At 36.4% G+C, this 17,826-nt stretch overlaps 1 protein-coding gene across 25 annotated transcripts in view; it reads left to right on the forward strand.

The window, feature by feature from the left end:
* The window catches only part of PEX5L (peroxisomal biogenesis factor 5 like), a 263,402-nt gene that overhangs the window by 167,743 nt on the left and 77,833 nt on the right, over positions 1 to 17,826 (forward strand). For 12 of the 25 annotated variants that reach the window (XM_051818799.2, XM_051818805.2, XM_070072472.1 and 9 more), the window contains 2 exons: positions 3,770 to 3,874; positions 12,469 to 12,580. In XM_051818799.2, the coding sequence (XP_051674759.1) occupies positions 3,770 to 3,874; positions 12,469 to 12,580 (217 nt within the window). Of the gene's footprint in view, positions 1 to 1,274; positions 1,341 to 3,769; positions 3,875 to 12,468; positions 12,581 to 17,826 lie in introns of all 25 variants that reach the window. The other 13 variants (XM_051818807.2, XM_051818811.2, XM_051818808.2 and 10 more) reach the window with 2 other exon arrangements.

Genomic DNA, 17,826 nt, shown 5'->3' on the forward strand with positions numbered 1-17,826 from the left:
CACTGCCAGTGGAAGATAACATCTGCATACACAGAGTCATTATACGATCAAAAAGTAAAATTACATCAAACAGCTCACAGCATGCCTAGCACATGGTAGCTTCTCAGAAGAATTTAATTCCCTTCCCTCTGAGGCGAGCCTGGAGCCAGCATCACATTTGAAGACAGCCGGTGATTCCACAGCCTGATAACCAGCCTGAGAGAATCCTGTGATGTCCAATATGTCATTCTCTATTTCCTACATTCTATGTTAACAAAGAGAAAACAAGTGAACAAATAGAGTTTTCTTATTTAATGTTAATAACACAAAAACACTTCCTATTCATCACTTATGCCTGCTCTGATAACAGAACTTAAGAAAAAGTTATTCTCAAGGATTATTTGTATAAAAACCTATTGTGTTAAGCATTTCATTGATGAGGAAACAAATGATAAACAGAAAAATATTAAAGAATTTTATACAGTAATGCACCAAGACAGATAGAAATTCCCCCCTAATATTGATGCTGTTTTTCAAATAGCAAAAAATGCCTCAAGAAATTCAGCAAGGAAGTGGGGGATTGGAATATTGATGTGAAAATAAATAGGCTGAAACAATTTCTGGCATATGTTATATTGCAATAATAAGCTTTAATGTTTTGCTCTTCGGTTGTTGCTAAGAATGATGTAGAAATGTATAGGTTTAATTAATATAATCAAAAGTATATAAACCACTTACACTCTTGAGTATTTTTTTTTTTTTTTGCTGTCTTCATGTTGTTTGAAATAGTAGATCAATACTGACCCATTAGTGGGGTTATATTTAGATCATTGAGTTTGGAATCTGAATAATTCTGAATATGTATTTCTTACAATATCTTAAGCCAGTGACTTCAAAGAAGAAAGAAACCTGCATGGTTGTATTACTTTCAGCTCTGTTGCACTTCTGCTAAGTAAAATTGTAGTCTCATGAATTGCTGAATCAGTTAACAGCCAGGTACTGAATTCTATCCCAGAAGATAAATGGACCAGGATTTAAAAAAAAAAAAAAAAAGTGATTAGAAGATACCGGGTAGAGGTGACAATGTGATATGTGAGTGTGTTCACTTGATCTGGCGGTGGTTTCAGAGGTGCTGCCTGGAACCATGGAGACGTCATTGTGGCAGACCTTCCTTTTTGTTCCCTGTACTACACTTGTGAAACGGTGAGGCTCATGGGGTATTATCTCAAAGCCAAAAGGCTGTAAAGAAAGAAGTTGCTAGCGGGCACTAACATGGGTGTCATGACTCTTTTCAGGTAGTAGGTGTAACCTTGAAGAAAAAGTGGCACTGTCTTCAAAAAAGTGACCTGACCCTGGCTTTGGTGGGTTTTTCTGCAAGAAATAAAAAGCACCGCATGTGTTTATTATACATCCTTTCTAGCTGACCACTGCTTTGTTCTAGAGTTCAGCATGAAAGGACTAATTTTTATTTTGTTTTTGTTTCTGTTTTAGTGAAATGGCATGTCCGTTGCTAATTCTAGCTATTATAGTTGCACCTGTAAAAAATATATATCTCTATGTAGTTTATGGATTGGTAGCATTTCAAATAAATGATATATTGAAAATTTGGCCTGAATTTTTTTGAGATGCTTATCAATTAACATTTTCTTCTTAGCCCAAAAAAATAAGAGTTTGAATTAATTTTAATTATATATTTAACATTAGGTTTGTTCTTTTAAATATAGTAGGAATTTGAATATAAGCATGCCACTTTGTTTATTGCTATATTATTAGAGCCACTTGGAGCATGGAAAGAATTCCTCACAAATGATTTTGCTCTTTTGAAAAAAATAAGCTGCAAGAATATTTATTACAAACCATATTTAGCCTATAAATGAGTATAGATTTTAAAGGTGTACTGATCTTATAACGTATAATGTTTTATCCAAAAAAATTTTTTTTGATAAGATGCTAAGCAGTTTAACAGTACCATAGCAAATCTTTTTCTCTAAGGATTCAAGTTGTATGCATCCATATTTTAGGAAGTCCACTTGCTATATTAAAAAAAAAAAATACCAGCATCATTATGCATCCCCTCTTTTTATGCAAGGAATAATTAATTTCCCTTTGTTTTTTAAGAAGACAGCTATTTCAAGCAGTGTGACCATGTAAACTTCACAAAGTACATATAGAAATCACTACCTGATAGACCTAGTGAAGAAATCTCCAGTATTTCATTTCTTGGAAATAGCACATAATCATTTAGCATGCTAGTTTAAAATCTAAAGAACGCAAAGAAACAAACTTTCAGCATTGTAAAACATTCACAAATTTTAAAATCTATTAACTGTATGGAAAATTTTTCTATGTTCTGATAAGTAAAAGCTGCCACTGACTACATTTTAGAAAGTTAACACCTGAGAAAATGGACAAGGTAACCCTATTTTCTAAAGAATAAAAGCCCTGGGAAAGCCCAAACTAATGATGCAATGTTATCCTTTTTTATTGCAAGGAAACTCAGTATTCATTAGGCTCTGTAATTAATTTTGACCCCATCTATTAATTTCCTTTTCAGACAAAGAGATTCCCCACGTGCTCATTTTTGTCTCTTTGCCTAAATTTCTCTGTATGCTACATGTGTGTTTTAAGTAGATTTACAAGGCAAATACTCATTTGTCCTCTTAGAATAAAATTATTGTTCTATAGAGACACTACCCAGAGACCTAAGAAGATGGAAGGATTCTTTTGTTTTTTAAAGAATTTAAAAGATGATTTAATTTTTACATATAATGAGATATTTCTAGTTGGATTGGGAAGGTGATATTTTGTTTTTGTTTTTCCCATTATGCTATATCTACCCAAATTTAAAAATCTAGTGAACTCAAAAGACAGAGAGCCAATGTACTGCTTTACAATCCATGATTCAGATTGGATGAATTTATAATTCAGATTGGATGAGATGATGGAGGAACACATATACACATACACACATGCACAATGCACATAGATGTGCATACAAAAAATATCTCAATGTAGTTTATGGGTTTATAGCATTTCAAATAAATGGTATATTTAAAATTTGGCTTGAAATTATATATATATAATTCATATTTATTATATATATAATATCTCAGTGTAGCAATATTTATCATCCTTTACTTACATCTGGATTTATGAGGTGCTCCAATTAAAGATAATTCTACAATTCTATTAAAATTCCTTAATCTCCAAAACAGTGAGAGTTGCACACCTTTTTCACCAAAGCTGTAATCTCTCCACAAAACAAGCAGGGTGAATACTTGATATGTCAAGCAATTGAAAAATTTTTAGAGATTTAAGGACATTTTTATTCTTTTATGCCCAATCCACTCAAAACAACAAAGACTCCCAGCAAAAACCCGCTGTGCCTATCCCAAACTCCTCACTGCCATTCAAAAAAGTTAGGAATTATTTACATAGTAATCATTTGTAAAAGAATATAACAGACCACCCATAGTGTTTTTAAATTGATATTCATAAAAAGTATGTTCATGTCATGTTAATTGCCTTCAAACATATTATACATATAAAATACTATGTTAAAATTAATTTGTCAGCCGTAAAGATGAAAAAGAAGCTAACTAAAAGTTCACAAGTAATCTTTTTTCAGATTTTGTGTGTTTTCTCCTCAGCCAAAAGCCTCAAGATTCACTTGCAGCAGCCTACTTCTTCATTTATGTTGGATTGCTCTTTAAACATTAGAATATCTTGTAATAAATAATAAGTTAAAGATTTCTCCTGACACAAGTCATTGTTGATTTCACTGTTATAGGGAAAAGGCTCTAGGGCGGCAGATAAGGCTGTTGCCATGGTGATGAAGGAGATACCGAGGGAGGAGTCTGCTGAAGAAAAGCCCCTCCTTACTATGACATCACAGGTGGGCAGACCCATAGGGTTCCTGTAGGAAGCTGACATATGTTAATATATCAGACATTGTGAATTTTAACTAGAAAAAAACTAACTCTGGAACCAATTTTTTAAAAGATAGTGTTAATGAAATGATTATACAAATATAAATGAAAACCAAAATTGCTAAAAAAAAAAAAAGAGAGAAAATTCATTTAGTTACTTATTTGGATATTAATTTCCATTACTCAACTTTAGTTAAAAAAGAAAGTGTACATGTACTTGTAAATAAAAGATGTTGCTTCTTTATAAAGGAGTCTTATTAACAACTTTGGGAAAGAAATAACAATTAAGTTAATGGTGCATTTGAACAGAAACAATCCAAAAGACAAATTACTATGAATAAATCCAAGTTTTATTGTATACATATGTCAGTTTGCCAGTAGAGTATCTAAATTTTCTTAAATGTTAAATATATTTATGTTGTGACTATGCATACTACATATATGTCTATACATATTTATGGGGATGACTAATTTACAGGGATGAGCCAGAAGTCCCTGATCCTCATGCAGAAAATGGCATTTTGACCTCTCTCATACTTAGTGACCTTGACAACAAAAATATCATCGCTATTACAAGCACATAAAGGCCATTTTCAGCATTTATTGTAACAAATATAGAAAAAATTTGCACTTGTATGCAAAGACACACTGAGACTGTGACTCCTGTATGTCCTCAGGGACTTCTGAAACACCCTGTAAAATCTACATAAATATGTATAATATACTCATCACCACTCTGTGGAACTACCAGTTTTAAATTCTTAAATGGAAAATATTTTACTTGCATTTATCTTATAATTTAGATTAGATTGTTATTTTAAACATTTCATTTTTCCATAATGCAATAGTAAATGCAGCGATTCAGTCCCAATTATATGAACACAGCTAGAATTAGAAAAATGTCCATTTACAGTCCTCATGAAAGGCATTTATATCAAAAGCTAAATTATAGCAACTTATTTTTAGAATATCAGCAAATCTCATCCCCAGCTGCTGCCAACATGTGTGGTTTTATTTTATTCTAAATACTATGTTATAAGTAACAACAATTATAACATATAATATCAAATTGAATAATTTTTAAGTTATTATGGATTCCCAGAACTTTGAGATAAATTTTATATTGTTGGGTTTTTTAATGCATAAAGAAGAGATGCTGCTTCCCAATGACAAATTTTTGCTTGATATTTACCAAATGCTCCATTCTTTATGCAGTTTACACAGTAAAACATACACAGTTTTACACTGACCTTCTGCCTATCAGAGTTAGACCTTCGCAGAATCTCACATGCAGAATATTCAGTCCACACTCCCTCAGGTGAATGCTAAGGGAGGTGAGAACTGCTTGGAGCTCTGAGCTCCCCACATAGCCATATACATCATTTAGAAGTCCCTTCCGAATTTACAGTTGGCACAGTTGTGCTCCAACATTATCATCTCAGGATATTACAATTTAGGACAGGCTCCAGTCTGAAAATTCATTTTCCTCAAAACCATGCATTGCTACATACATTGAAGTAAACCATTTCAAATATCAAAATTAACCACGAAAATCTATGCTTGAATTTAAAATTTAAGGCAAAATGATATTTTTCATCTTTTAATTCAGAAAAGAAGTTGTGATATTACCATTTTCTCACATTCAGAGCATTTGTGTGTACCAAGTTCCTACTTTAATCCCTGTCTAATGTCGCATTAACTGTTTTGAAATACTAGTTACAATACTGCATGAAGATTAGATAATGCTTTCTTTGATGCATCATATTCTTGTTGCATACTGGCCAGTTTATGAATCAGTGAGCAGATTCATAAAATGTAATGCACCTATTGTGTTGGTCATTTTACAAAATTCAATGACAATTGTGATACAATTATTTGTCAGTCAAATGCAGTTTTATTAGTTGATAAACTTTTTCCACTATACACAAGTGGCTTCTTCCCTGCTATGCACCAGTGGCGTGCACAAGCCAAAAAGAAGCAGAATGATCTGAAAAAGTGAGTACTTCCCATGACAACCACAGTATCTGGTCCATGTACCATACCACATTCCTACTCGTTCTCCTGTGTGAGTGTATTAGTGTATGTCCAGTGTCTCCTGTAAAGGCCCTTATGACACGGTACTACATAATGCTCATCTTCATCATGGGTATGTTGATGCCAGCTGCTCAGGCCATAGAGTCCAGATACGTTTGAAGCTAATTGCTGCTCTCTCAGTAGTGTCTTTGGGAAAATGATAAAAGATAAAATAGAGGAAAAATCTCTGAAACATTGAGCCCTTCCCTTATTTAATAACTGTTCACTCATAGATTATAAGTACAGGTTAGTCTTTTTCCAGCATTTCTGTATTATGTGAATATCATGGTACATTCTTCAACTTTTAGAGGGATTTAATCAAACATACTCCCTTGAAGTCATCTGTAGTACACCGAACAAATTGAACCAGGCAGAAAAGCTGGCCAGATAACCTGAACTCAGAAATTGGTGGACCCCTCAGAGTTGTCCTGGCTGTTTCACATAATTATTAATTCTGAACAAAGAATGTGCAGAGAAAGAGTAAGTCAAGCACTTCATAGAAGCTCAAGTTCATGCTGTCTTAAGAATAACACGTAAACAGTACATGAACAAGTGTGCATTGATGAAAGAGCTAAAGAAAAAGTAAGTGAATAATCACATCTTTGAGGAAAAAAGCTGCTCTAGGCCTGTGCCGTCCAATTTGGTGTCCTGCAGCCACACGGGGCCATGGAGCATTTGTGGCAACTCCAAACTGAGATGTGTTGTAAGCATAAAATACACACTAGAGTCAGACGATCTAATCCAAGAAATTTTTGGTGTAAATTAATTACATTAATAATTTTTGTATAGATCGCATGTTGAAGCAATAATATTTTGGATATATTGAGTTAAAATATATTATTACAATTAATTTCACTTGTTTCTTTTCACATTTTTACAAATGACTATCAGAAAATTTTAAATTATGAGGCTCTTATATTTATATTGACAGCACTGCTTTAAAATGTAATAAAATGTACAAGTCCAATTTGAGAACAGAATGGAAAACTATGTGCCAAAACATTGCCTATATCGTAGGAAAAGTGTATTATCATTATGAGAATGAAATGACTTTGGGGAATATTATTCTCTCATAAAGAAACTTCAGATATTTTCATTTTGATGATATCTCCAGGGTACTTTTCTTAATTTTTTTTTTTTAGTAAAGTATGTCCCATTCATTTTGCCTTTAGTGCATAGTGTCTTAAAACTGTATTCCAGATCTCTTTCTGTGAAGGGACTTTATTACTTTTCAAATTCGGCCTTTGTTTTTTTTAATCTAGTCCCACCCCTTCCACATCAATATTTATTTGATTTTTGTGTCTGATGAAGATCAAAAAGAGCAATGTCCTTGATGAGAAAAACATTCTCAAGGCTACTAAATATGGCCTTCTTTGAATTTCTATTACTGTTTAGAACAACTGCCTTAGGGTTAGTACTACTTATGCTGCAAACAATGGTAATCCATTTATTTCCCCATGAATGCATTCAAATCTTATATGTCTAACTATCATGTTACTGTGGGATACAAAAAATAATTGGATCATAGTCTAGCAAAGGGAAAAGGAGATAAAACTAAGATTCTGATACTGGCTAGAGCATGGGGATGGAGGTGCTATTAAAAAAAGCACTCACCTCCTGGCACTGAAGACGGATCCCAGACAATGTGCTGTTTGCAATGGGGTCCCAAAAGAGAAATTAGAATCTGTCAAAATTAGAAGGGTCTTTGGACTGATCCAAAGATGGAGAAGAGGGCAGAAAAGGCTGAAAAATAAAAAAAAAATTTTAGGTGTAAATTAACTGATACAAAGGCCATTGTAATTAATGAAGTGATTTATTTTAGCTGAGCTATGATAATCTGATTAGGCCAAAATTGCAATTGCTCCAACTCAGTTATTCCAAAAGCAAAATTGGAAGACTTTGACTCTCCTTTTATTATATTTACAGCATCAATGTACTCTGTGCCCAAAGGATGAGGTGAAGGAAGTTCGTAAAGGACTTTCAGACTGGAGGAAGTAATTCTCAGAGAAGGCCAACAAACCTTATCCACTAATGAATCAGGGTAGAAGAAAGGACATGCAATTTGGGAGCTTTGTTTAAACTTTTCCTTTATGACCTTAAAGATTAATTTATTCTCATGTAACCAAAGAAAAAAATCACAAACTTATTTAAAAATGAGGGAGCATAAGAAAAGCTATTCTAATCTGTACAAGTAAAATTAAAATGGGACTTCCACTGACTAAAATACTCATATCTAAATTCATCCAACCAGCGACACGATTTAAAATTGGACTGTTCAAGGCAGATTTTTTTGTCTGCGATTTTAGCCATCATCGTCTCATTCAGTAGTCAGGTATTGAACCCTTTTTAGATGTGGACATTGTGCTTGAGACATTGTGAAGAAAATAAATATAAATAAGATATAATCTCTGAACTCACAGCTTGTAAGAGGAAATTTCTTTTTCTTCACCATATCTCCTATTTCATCTTCCATATCTTCATCAAAGCCAAAAAGCTTTCAGTCTAGTGTCAGTAACCTTTCCATGCTAACCATCATCTGGCATTTCCTCCTCTTAACTGGTGAGCCCTGCCACTCTCCCAATGCCAAACTGTGCTCCAGCTCGAAAAACAGTGGTTCCAAAAGTGGTTGATTACCCTGTGACTTGTGGAAGGAAGTCACTGGAGCACCTTAGACAGAGAAATTGGACAGCCATGACAATTCTGTCGGTCCTGGTACCAACTCTAGGGTCCAAAACAAGACAGTCATGGGAGAGACACAGACCTCAGAGGACTAGGAGTTGGTAGGAGAGGCTGTGCCTCTGTCATGAGCGTCTCAAGGTCTCTTGGAATATGCTACTGAGTAAATCTGAGAGTGCACCCGATGCTTTCTCCAGAAACTACAACTAAAGGTTAAATGAGGAGACATTTAAAAAAAAATCCCATTATCTTTGACAAAGCAGACTTGCCTAAAATGAGACAGGCCTCACATTGAACCATGTCTTATCTTTTGTTTTTCCATTTTAATATTAATGGGGACAGAAGTCTGTCTTTCTCGAATTCTTTGATCAAATTTAGTTTTTTCAAGGTTCACAACTAAAAGTGTCTACAGCATTCTAACACCCCAACCTAAATACATACACAAGGCAGCTTCAAAATGTTCATGGAAAAATGGAGCCAAAAAATAAGTTCATTTTTAAAAAATTAAAAATATATATAGTTTTTTCACAATGCAAATTTTCTGTGAACTTCTTGAAGACTTTTCATATGTATACAGAGTTGGGATTTAGGGAAGCATTCTTAGTCCTTTCTTTTTAAAGAAATATATATATCTTTGTATCCAAAGTAAAGAAAGTGTAAGAAAACTTACAGAATATAATTTGGATTTATCTACATAACAATTGATATAGGTTGAGCATCCCTAATCTAAAAATCTGAAATCTGAAATGCTCCAAAATTTGAAACTTGTTGAGTGCTAAGATAAAGCCACATGTAGAAAATTCCACACCTGATCTTGTGTTCCAAGTCATAGTTAAAACACAAGTACACTAAATGTGCAAGTACTGTATAAAATTACCTTTCAACTATGTATAAAAAGTATATGTGAAATATAAATGAATCTTGTGTATAGACTTGGGACTCATGCCAAAAATATCTCATGGGTGTGTAAATATCCCAGAATTCAAAAAATTCCAAAATCAGAAAGACTTCTGACCCCAAGAATCTCAGATAAGGGATAGCTAAGAGAACTCAGTAATTCTTGGTTATCTGTCAATGAAATTAGATTTTTATTCTCAGAAAAATAATGGTTATCAAAGAGATAGTTACTATGTAATACATACGTATTCACTTTTCAAGATGCCATTGTTTTGTGTGATTTTGAGTTTAGAACCTCAGACACTTTAGCCATTGGGGTCAGCATAGGACCCATAGGCAGAAGCCGGCAATCAGAAGGCACTGCTTGGTAAAGGCAAGCAGCCTGTACAGAATTCTGTGAGTGCCATATTTGATGGTGACCTTCATCTTCATTGAATGCTTGTAACATGGCAAAATTGAGGTCTCCTTTCAGTGCCAAGAGAGTGCCACAGCCTGGATGTAGGTACTGTTTGTGAAGTTAGAATCACGTCACCATAGAGATACTGCATTAGAAGGGCTATTACAGTAAGCACATGTGATTAAAAGAACAAGTTTTACCAGTAAATACACATTAATGTATAGTTCCTTTGGAAACTATTATATGTCCATAGTCTGTATGTGAACTAATTATCAATGAAATAGAGATTCTGAAATACTGATTTTTTTGGAAGAGCTCACAGATTCACTCATATTTAGCCATTTCTTCATTTTCTGGAGTATTATATTCTATATCAGCACTAACATTTCTAGATAATAAAAGTGACTTTTATGCCAGGAAATATCATGAATCATGGCTAAACTCAAATAGACCATGACATTTACAAGAATTTACATTTTATCTCAGAATCATGGAAGATTCAAAGTCCCCCAACATTTGAAAATATTTCATTATAAATAGAATTGGTGGCACCCAACAGTGGTCAAATTCAAAACAAAATGCAAAAGAACTCAGAGTTTTACTTAGGTTAAAGGAATAGCCTTTAAAAAGGTTAAAACTAAAATAGACTTTAGATGATTTTCTTCTTAAAAATCTTTGAGTCTTGATATATAATAACATTTAATTCATATTAATTGAAGAAATATCTATCAATGTAACTTGAACATTGAACATTGAGGATACTTATCCCTCAATAATATCTATAAACAAGAATGAATGAAAATCAAATTGCCAACTTATGTCAAAATCTTAAACTCTGATGGAGATCATACATTTATCCATGTTTAAATAATAGCATGGCTATCTTAAAGTACCAAGTGTGTTTCTTGGTTTCCAGTTTTTGAATGCCCACCAAATGCTTTAATGCTACTCTTCTGGAAATCATAGAATTACATTTTGTCTTTCCATACTTAACATTAGGTTCCTTACCATCTTCCATCAGCTCTAACCCATGACACCACTGACCCTGTGCCAAAGAAACAATGAAGTGAAAGTGAGTAGAGTTATATAATTATTTTGATTTGGCAATACTCCAAATAACTTCATTTGTTATGTTATATGTCTCCTAAAATAAAACTTTAAAAATGGGTACTTAAAAATCTGGAGATTTTGAGACATATCCTTTTCTTACAACACATAGAAAACTGGTGCCGGCGGTGCGGCTCACTAGGCTAATCCTCCGCCTTGCAGTGCCAGCACACTGGGTTCTAGTCCCGGTCAGGGCGCCGGATTCTGTCCCGGTTGCCCCTCTTCCAAGCCAGCTCTCTGCGGTGGCCCGGGAGTGCAGTGGAGGATGGCCCAAGTCCTTGGGCCCTGCACCCATGGGAGACCAAGATAAGTACCTGGCTCCTGCCATCGGATCAGCATGGTGCGCTGGTCGCAGCGCGCTGGCCGTGGCGGCCATTGGAGGGTGAACCAACAGCAAAAAAGGAAGACCTTTCTCTCTGTCTCTCTCTCTCACTGTCCACTCTCACTGTCCACTCTGCCTGTCAAAAAAAAAAAAAAAAAAAAAAGAAAGAAAACTGAATGGCTATGTCTATCTTAAGTAAGGTCAATATAAAAACTCCCAAAGAATTAAAACAATTAATTTAGGAATAAACCAATTATGTATCAAAAACAAATTTTCTCTCTTAACCATAGAAATGTAATTTGAACAAATCCAGATTCAAAGAGGTACAGAATAACTAAATAGTTGGCTGCCACTGAAAATCAGAGACCCACTAAAAATGAATCTGAAAGCCTGCTGAAATTAGAGAATATGCTTAGGGAAAATAAGATTGAATTTACAGGAACCTATTTTACACATAGGTTTCCACAAACATATTTACTAGGTACCTGTAGAGTTCATGTAATGATGTTTTCTACTCTCCCAAGATAATACTTGTTATGCACTACAAAAGCATTCCAAGGAGATATAGAGGGTGGGTTTTAGGTGACTTGAGCTTTCTGAGAGAGCAAGAAAAGGCAAGTGCTAAACCACAGATAGATCCATGTGCTTGCACTGTCTCACCACATAAACAATGCCTGACCAGTCTTTACCAGAACCTGCCACCTCAGAGTTTGAAGTCACTGTTCTGGGTCTTAGGAATTTTTTGGCCAAGTGAGGAATGAGATTGGCCCTTAGCTGCTATAATTCAGTAGGTATCATTTTCTGCATAATGGAATTACAAGGTAATTCTGAAACAGTTCCAGGAGGGGAGGGAAAGGCTTGGGCTTTGAGAATTGAGGTTGGCTGCGTCACAAATACGTTGACAGTGCTAAAAGGCTCATTCCCACGCCTTGGTACTTTTTTCTTTCTTGCCCCTCCCCATGATTTATTTATGTATGTGTTTATTTTGATAGGCTTGCTATTCTCATTTTGTTGCAAGGCTGCATTTTAACCCATCTTATTCTGCAGGTTAACAAAACCCTTTGACACCTGTGTTCATTTGTTCTCAGCTGGTGAATGAGCAACAAGAGAGCAGACCCCTCCTGAGCCCCTCCATCGATGACTTTCTGTGTGAAACCAAATCGGAGGCAATAGCAAGACCAGTAACGTCCAATACAGCCGGTAATTCCTTCACTTCTAACTGTTCCTCAAGGAGAGTTGACGTCAATGCACATGTTTCTCCTTAAGGCATTTTAAGTGGAGAATGATTTTTGCAACCAATTGAAACTTTAGAAAACATACTGTTCTGAGTACACCAATAAATCATTTTTCATTATATAAGAAACTGCCATGCATATTACCCAATCAATTCTGCTGAACGTAAGAGTACAACTATGAGCACTGAATCACTTTTCCATGCGTATTTTCACATTTACTTGTTTATATCTCAAGCCATATCACATTAAGAAATCTTTAAGACAAAAGCACCTATTTCAGAGTAAGGTTATTCGAGTTCTCACTGATGGCTCAGTTACTTCAGCAAATATGCTATATAAAAGAAGTCCAATAAAATAAAAATGTATCCATCTTTTCAAGTGGATTTAAATGACAATGTCCTACAGCTTAAAGATAGACAGGGTCAGTTTTATTCTGCCATGTAAATGTGTTACTTTCTCCCTCTTACTGCTGACTTGAACATTCTTCTAGAGGTAAAAATACTCCTACGGTGATGATCAGCTGCTCAGTGCCATGGCCCATGTAGGAAGAGGCCTTCGAGCAGGATCAACCCAGTGAGCGAGTGCAGGACACCACTGGCGTGGATGACGCTTCTCCAGCACAGGCTGCCTTTCTCCATTGATTTCACTTAGTCAACATTCACATTCAAAAGCATGTTTTTCAAATAAGAATTTCTGAAATGATGTTCAGAATCAAAGAACAAAGGTTATATTGGAAAAAGAAGAAGGTAATCACATACTGTCTTGTTCAGCTCGTTCCCTTATGACCTCATCTTGCTATGGGCTTGCAAATTTTCATTTTACTTCTAAGTAAGTGATGAAAATCACAAAGAGAAGGCAATTGTGACTTTTCCACAGTGCTGAAAATTACAACAAGAGTAACTAGCATGAGATTGAGGCACTTTATGTGGGAGTACAGTCTGAATTCTGGGGTCAAACTCCAGTAGATCAAATGCAAGCTTGTGTCTATGAGCAAGTTGTTTAAGCTTCAGTTTCTCCATCTGCCTACTAATGTCAAGATCTATATCTATTAGTTAACTATAAAGATTAAATGAAGCAATTTATGAAAGTGCTTAGTACACGTAAATTCTAACTGATGTGACTGTTTCCATTGGATATTTCAGGTAAAAAACATATTCTTTAGACTTTCCTTTTCAGCTGTTCCAATTTTTTTCATATCACACCAAAGCAATCATTCTCTATATTTTACTCTCGCGTTGAGTAATCAAGGTCGTACATTCTAAGCAGAACAGTGAACAAGTTCAGATACAATCAGGTCAGACACATACTCCTGATCCATGAAACTGAGCTCAGCCTTGGAAAACTGCAGAGCTGCCCCAGGAAACAGAGCCTTGTGTTTCTATCCACAGGCAAATCTAAGAGATTGGGATGTACTGAGGAGCTGGGCTTCACTTTCCAATTCTCACTGATGGGAGAACTAAGTCACTAAAGCGCAGGCCCACACTGAGAGAGCAGCATGAGGTTTGACTGCAAAGCTACTTGTCACTGTGATTTTCTAACAAATAAAAGAGAAACTTAAGAAATATCTGGAGGAAAAAAAAAGGAATGTGTAAGTTCTTGCAATCCCAGTACCTATGGCTGCTGTGACAAAGTAGATTAAAAACAGAAATTTATTGCCGCACAGTTCTGGAGGCTGCAAACCCAATATCAAGGTGTCAGCAGGGCCAGTTTCCCTCTGACAGTGCTTGGGGAGACCTGTTTCAGGCCTCTGACATGATCTCTGGTGGTTCGTTGGCTACTGGCAGCACAACTCAATCTTCTCTGAGGGTTTGCTCTGTGTGCATCACCCTATGAGCATGTCTGTCCGAACTTCTCCTCTCTGAGAGGCCGCTGGTCAGAGTGGAGATCTCCAGTATGACCTCGTCTTTAATTACACCTCCAATACTGCTATTTCCAAGTAAGGCCATATTGTGAGGTACTGGGAATTAGGACTTCCATATGAAAATTTAAGAGCAGGGAAGGGGTTCAAAAATCAGTTTAAAGAACCCTCTGGGGGCCAGCACTGTGGTACAGCAGGTTAAGCTGCCACATGCAGCACTGGCATCACATATGGGCACTGGTTTGAGTCCTGGTTGCTCCATTTCCAATCCAGCTCCCTGCTAATGTGCCTGGGAAAGCAATAGAAGATGGCCCAAGTCCCTGGGCCCCTGCACCCACGTGGGAGATCCAGAAGAATTTCCTGGCTCCTGACTTTAGCCTGGTCCAGCCCTGGCCATTGTGGCTTTTTAGGGAATGAATCAGTGAATAGAAAATCTCTCTCTGTCTGTCTTTCTGTCTCTCTCTCTCTCTCTCTCTCTCTCTCTCTTTGTCTTTCCTTTCTCTTTAACTCTGACTTTCAAATAAATAAATAATCTTTAAAATATTTTTTTGAAAAATCTTTAAAACAAAAACAAAAAGAACTCTCCAAAGTAGGGGATCTGGGAAAATGGTGTGCTGAGAGTAGACTTACTGTTCTCAGCCTTAGTATTCACTGCATCTGATTCACATGAATTTTAATCCTAAAGACTCTTGTTTAATCTTTTTTTGTTTCATCTTAAAAATATATCTCAGGGCAGGTATTTGGTGTAGCAGTTAAGATTCCAACAGAGTACCTGTGTTCAACTGCTGGCTCCAACTCCTGATTCTGGATTCCTGCTAATGCAGACCCTGGGAGGCATCAGGTGTTGGCTCTCAAGTGGTTGGGTCCCAGTCATCCGCATGGAGGGGCTCCCAGCTTTGGCCTGGCCCCTCAGTCACTGCAAGCATTTGGGTAGTGGACCAGTGGATGGGAGTGCCCTCTCTCTCCCTCTCTCACCCTCTCTCTTTTTAAAAAAAAATATATCTCAAGGCAGAAACATTTTTTATATTTTTAAGGAATACAGTTTCTATGTATGAGTACTTCAAGAGTTCACAGAAAAATAGAATTCAAAGACAAGTTTATTTTGTTGCAAAAAATTTTGAAATCCATGCAGTTTTTTCATAAGATGCTTTCCATGAACTTCTTGAAGCCTCTTTGCAAATCAGCACATAATAAACAATATAGGAACTACAAGTATTATCTTTTCTTAAGGCCAGTTATATAATGGGATTTTTTTCCCTAAAAACTCTAAAAGTTTGTATATTTTGCCTCATAGAAGTTCTAAGTAATCTTTTTTCTTCAGTGTATCAGTGATCTTTATTGCTTTCTCCTTGTTTCTCCATTAAGATGAATTTTTGTCATGTAATAATTATAAATAAATAGCTTCAAAGTGATCAGTAAAAATGTTTCCCTTTTTCTCCATTAACATCCTAAATTCTCTTTAATTCATCTATAGTTCAGGTAGTCAACTAATTCCTTGGCCTTTTTAAACTTAATCCCTAGGTGGCAGGTAAGCTAGTAGTTAATATTACTAATTTCAAAATGGCAAATAAATCTGGATTATGCAACTTTATATAACAAATGCCCTGAAACTAGTCAATAGATATTTTAAGACAGTGACTATTATGGCACAAGCAATACTATAAAATTTGTAGCAATGACTTGTTGCTCTGTGATGTCCCAGTAAATCTAATAAATGTCTAAATCAGGATGGATTCTTTTCTAAAGAGCAAAAAAGCAGAGGGTCCTTGGTTTTCCTTTATCATACATCATCTAAAAACATTTTATCCACAAGAGTCAGCCATAATGAACAGTTACTATAGAAGAAACACTTTTCACAGTTTCAAAAACATGTAATCTCATTCCTTCAAATGCAGATAATATGAATCTATATCAGAAAATATGTACCTATATGGAAAACGCTGTACTTAACAACATTCACAATCCTGCCACTGCCAGCTAATGAAACATCATAGCTATAAAATTAGCATATTTGCAAAATATATCTTTTATGAAATCCAAGTGGCCATGAGCTTAATGGCATGTCTCTTGAGAGAGATAGAATTTTGAGAAATAGTTTTAATTGCATATTCCCAATAAAGTAGGAAAGGTTGATTGAATCAGTTACATCTAATTTACCTATTTGACACCCTGGCAAAATTGTACCTAAAGGACTTAGCTTTGTAGCCACTGTGTTAGAGAATGCCGACTAAACCTCCTGAGATGCCAGGGTAGAGTGCAAAGCGGAACAGAGGCCCCAGCAGCTCCCTGAGGCCACATCCGCTGCCTGTGCTAGTCGAGGTTGCCCCAGCGACCAGTCTGTGGAGAGAAAGTCACTCCAACCTGATGCACCCTAACCTGCAGTGGCATTAACAGTACTGTGCGTGCAACCAAAGGGCTAAGACAGGCCTTCCTAACAGTTGTGCTTTAATCCACCTCATTCAAGCGGCCTCACTTCCCAGGGCCCAGGTCATCGACCATTTATATACATTTCCAGTGCCCTGTGGGAGCCTTCCGGCTCAATAGGCTGCAGTCTTCAGTCAGGTGTTCTTGAAGAGTTAGAAACAAATGCTTCCGTCTTGAGGAGATTCCACCCAATAGAATTAGGTCAACAAAAACAGTGGTGCTGAGGTTGCCAGTGATTTAAATCATGCCTCAGCCTACCCAACATGCCCAATAATCAGGAGCTAAGCGTGAGCACCGTGTGGAATCAGCTCACTGCCTCAGGTTCACACAAGGTCCAGAGAGGAGCAGAGAACACAGGCTTTGGAGGGAAGGACCTCCATTTGAAGCCTTGCATGGACACTACAACACCAGCTGCCTCAGCTGAAACAAATTATCACAAATTCACTGGCTTTTAACAGCACAAATTCACTAGCCTCAAGTTCTGGAAGTCACAAATCCTAAAATCAAGAGAGCAGCCATAGTTATAGCTCCTTCCTCATCTCTAAAGCCATCTCCAAGCCTCCATCCTCAGAACCAGCCTCTCTCTCTCTCTCTCTCTCTCTCTCTCTCTCTCTCTCCCTCTCTCCCTCCCTCCCTCCTTCCCCCTCCCTCTCTGTCTCTCCTTTTCTCCCCTCAATTTCCATCCTCATGTCCCCTTCTGTGACTCTCACCCTCCTGACTCCCTCTTACAAGAATACTTATAATTATATTTGGCCCACAAGGATAATCCAGATTAATTTCCCCATCTCAAAATCCTTAGCTTAATTACATCTGCAAAATCCTTTTTGCTGTGTGACATGTCACAGTCACATATCCACCAGCGTCCAGGGGAGGGGGCATTATTCTACCACTCCTGCTACGTGGCTGTGGACATGTTACTTACTATCTCC

This window comes from Oryctolagus cuniculus, chromosome 4 (assembly GCF_964237555.1).
Source record: "Oryctolagus cuniculus chromosome 4, mOryCun1.1, whole genome shotgun sequence".
Taxonomy (NCBI): domain Eukaryota; kingdom Metazoa; phylum Chordata; class Mammalia; order Lagomorpha; family Leporidae; genus Oryctolagus; species Oryctolagus cuniculus.